The sequence below is a fragment of the Oryzias melastigma genome, unplaced genomic scaffold (assembly GCF_002922805.2).
Source record: "Oryzias melastigma strain HK-1 unplaced genomic scaffold, ASM292280v2 sc00236, whole genome shotgun sequence".
NCBI lineage: Eukaryota > Metazoa > Chordata > Actinopteri > Beloniformes > Adrianichthyidae > Oryzias > Oryzias melastigma.
In genome coordinates, this window is record NW_023416886.1 from 407,274 (window position 1) to 410,632 (window position 3,359).

Sequence of the window (3,359 nt, forward strand, 5' to 3'; positions counted from 1 at the left end):
CTGTGAACACGACACACACCTGTGAACACGACACACACCTGTGAACACGACACACACCTGAGTACACAACACACACCTTGTGAAACTCCTTCCCAGTGGTTTTTCTCAATTATGATCATGCACTTATGAGCCAACATGAAAGCCTTTGTCATTTTCTAGGACATAGTTTCTGCAGAGCAGCAGGAGTTCATTTGAAATTCACCTCTGAGTTGTGGGTAGGAATGTTAGCATGGAGTGAGCCTGCACTCATTTCCCATCATCCCTTTGTTAACACTCTCACACTAGCTTAAAACTGTTCATCTGGAGAATGTATCAGCCTGGAGCGGAGCGGCAGGCTTTGGCCCGCCCACTGCAGTTACTGCGTCACAATTGAGAACTTTTTCAAACTGTGGGTTTCTATCTGCTCCTGATCCATCACAATTTGAATAAAGAAATACTCTGGAAACAAAAATGTTACCAGAACATGTTAAAAACACCATTTTCACAGGATTGGGTCTGTAAGATTTCTGATCCACTGATGGACTCTGGCTCATCATCTGACCATGCTCTTGTGGGTGTCTGTAGGATCCTGTCGTGCCTGATGGAGCATCTGTACACAGAGAAGATGGTGGAGGACTGTGAGCACCGGCTGCTAGAGCTGCAGTATTTCATATCCCGAGACTGGAAGTGAGTATGATCTGTGATTCCTGCTCCAGTGCACAAAGCATCAGCAGTCTGTACCTGCTTTCAAAAACCTTCAGTTAATTGAGTTTGGGAAATGTTCATGGGTTTCTACCTATTTTACATCCAGAAAGGTTAATATTTTTGTCTCCAACGGAATCATTCGTCTCTTCAGGTGCTCTCACACCAAACAGAGTTCTAGAAGAGCTGCAGAGCACAGTGATCGTGCAATGAGCTGTCTGACTAAAGCCTCCAAAAGCACAGAATATAGAAATTAGTCCGGAAAAAAGTAATCCTAACAAATGGAAAAAATATAATCAACAGCCTGTCCATCCTGTCCCTTATTTATGAGAGGTTACCTTTTTCTTTATCTCGATTAAATCTCCTAAATTTGCGAGATTTTCTTTCTAAATTTACAGTTTTTAACCCTGTATATTTATGACATTAAACCTCGTAAACGTAAACGTTTTTTATTGTAAATTTAAGACTTTGAACTATGTAAGACTTTGTAGTTTTTTCTTGTAAATTTACAATTTTAAATCTCGTAAGTTTATGACTTTACACCTCGTAAATCTTATAGTTTTTTCACGTAAATTTATGACTTTAAAGCTCATAAATTTACCACTGTAAATCTCATAAATGTACACTTTTTTATCGTAAATCTACAACTTTAATGCTTGTATATTAACGTGTTAAATCTCAGAAATGTACAAGTTTTTTTTATCATAAAATTTCGACTTTAAATCTTGTAATTTTACTTGTTTTTTCTTGTAAATTTACATCTTTAAATCTTGTATATTAACGTGTTTTTTTTCTAGCAAATTTACAACTTTAAATCTTTTAAATTTACAACTTTAAATCTCGGAAATGTACAAGTTTTTTATCATAAATTTTCGACTTTCAATCTCGTAAATTTACAGCTTAAAATCTCGTAAATGTACAAGTTTAAACCTTGCTCTTACTGAGTTTGTCACATCTGACCCGGTTGCAGATAGAGACAGTGACGGTGTGTAGCAGCTGCTCAGTCAGTGGGGGTGGGTGAAAAGGGGCTGCGAGGCCGGGGGTGGGTTTTCTCTGTGCGCTATACAACAGCTCACAGCTTAAATTTACAAATGTTTCATACTTTTATTGCTCATATATGAACAGTAGAAGCTGTTTTTCTGAGCTGTTCAGACTGACATGTCGTGACAGGAAGCAGATGCAGAAACAGTTGAACTAAAGTTCAATAAAGCATGTCAAACATATGAGAGAGAACCAGAGAGACTCTGCAGAAACCCAGAAAGTTCTGCTGTGTGTTCCACCTGCAGGTTGGACCCCGTCCTGTACAGGAAGTGTCAGGGCGACGCGGCGCGGCTCTGCCACACTCACGGATGGAATGAGACCAGTGACCTGATGCCGCCGGGGGCTGTTTTCTCCTGCCTGTATCGCCATGCCTACCGCACAGAGGAGCAGGGCCGGCGGGTACGAAGAGCTCACACACACAGGCCAGCACGCTTTCATGTGGGCTCATCCACTCACATGCAAACAGGCGTGACTGAGAGAACACGCAAGCTGTCGGTGTAACTCTGGTCTTTTCAATTAACAGGTAAACCCAGAGGATCAGGTGAGATCGTGACGTTTCACCTAATCAGCCAATGAGGGCTTGAAAAAAGTGCTACTGAAATTCAAATTTTGATCTTTGGGTGACTGATGAGAGATGTGTATCCTTATGTGTTTCCTAATCAAACTCCACCCATGGTGTTACAATACTGTCATACTTTACATTTTAAAAGGGAAATTGTTTAATTGTGGTGAAGCCTAATAACAGCAAGATCAGGGTATGTAAAGGTGTTATCTGATGGGAAATTGAGTGTCTCTCAGATTGGGTCTGCGGCCTGAACTGAAAAACTGAGTTGGCCTCAAAGAGAAGTTTTTATTAAAATAATGAAATAAGCTTTGAATTGATTAAGATGGTTAATTAATTTCTGACCCTGAACCAGTTCAGGCCGTGATGCCCTTCATGCCTGATCACATGATCAAAAGGAAAATGGATGAAAATATACCTTTACATTTTTCATTATTCAAAAGTGTTGCTCTGCATAAAAAACACTAATAAGTTCTGTTTAATTTTTAAAGCACATGCATGTGCAGACCTGTATGCACCTAAAATATGACGTATGTTTTTGCTCTGTAGTTATCACGAGACTGTAAAATGGAGGTCCAGAGGATTCTCCACCAGAGGGCGCTGGATGTGAAGTTGGACCCAGAGCTGCAGAAACGCTGCATCTCCGACCTCGGAAAGTGGTGCAGTAATAAGAATGATGCTGGACAGGTGAGAAACGGCTGAACGGCTTCCTCTATATGGATTTATCTGAAAACTTATCGTTCATTCAAGTGAGAATTACCATTTTTCTAATGGATAAATTGTCGTCATCGCAGTAAAGTCTGTCACTGACTGTTTGCATTAGCTCATTCTGCAAAGCTTTTTTCTGAAAATATACAACAAATGGAAGGGTGTTTTCAGACTGGACACATTTGGTTTGCTTAAAGTGAACCAGAGTTTGTTTACTCGATAATGCAGAACAAAAGAAATATAAAGTTTGAATCAGTGAACTGTCCCGACAAGGATTCCAAAGCATAGGACTTCCATTGTTGTTTCTCTCATTGCTTTGCCCCGCACTCGTAATTCCTGGCCAATGTCTGAAAAGATCTTTAGTCAC

General features: G+C 40.1%; 1 protein-coding gene across 2 annotated transcripts in view; it reads left to right on the forward strand.

Moving 5' to 3' along the window:
- LOC112140189 (Golgi apparatus protein 1) overlaps positions 1-3,359 on the forward strand; it is a 31,956-nt gene that overhangs the window by 12,198 nt on the left and 16,399 nt on the right. Inside the window, exons 10-13 of one of the 2 annotated variants that reach the window (XM_036210774.1) lie at positions 565-666; positions 1,968-2,121; positions 2,246-2,263; positions 2,834-2,971. In XM_036210774.1, the coding sequence (XP_036066667.1) occupies positions 565-666; positions 1,968-2,121; positions 2,246-2,263; positions 2,834-2,971 (412 nt within the window). The remainder of the gene's footprint in view (positions 1-564; positions 667-1,967; positions 2,122-2,245; positions 2,264-2,833; positions 2,972-3,359) is intronic. The other variant, XM_024263089.2, reaches the window with a different exon arrangement.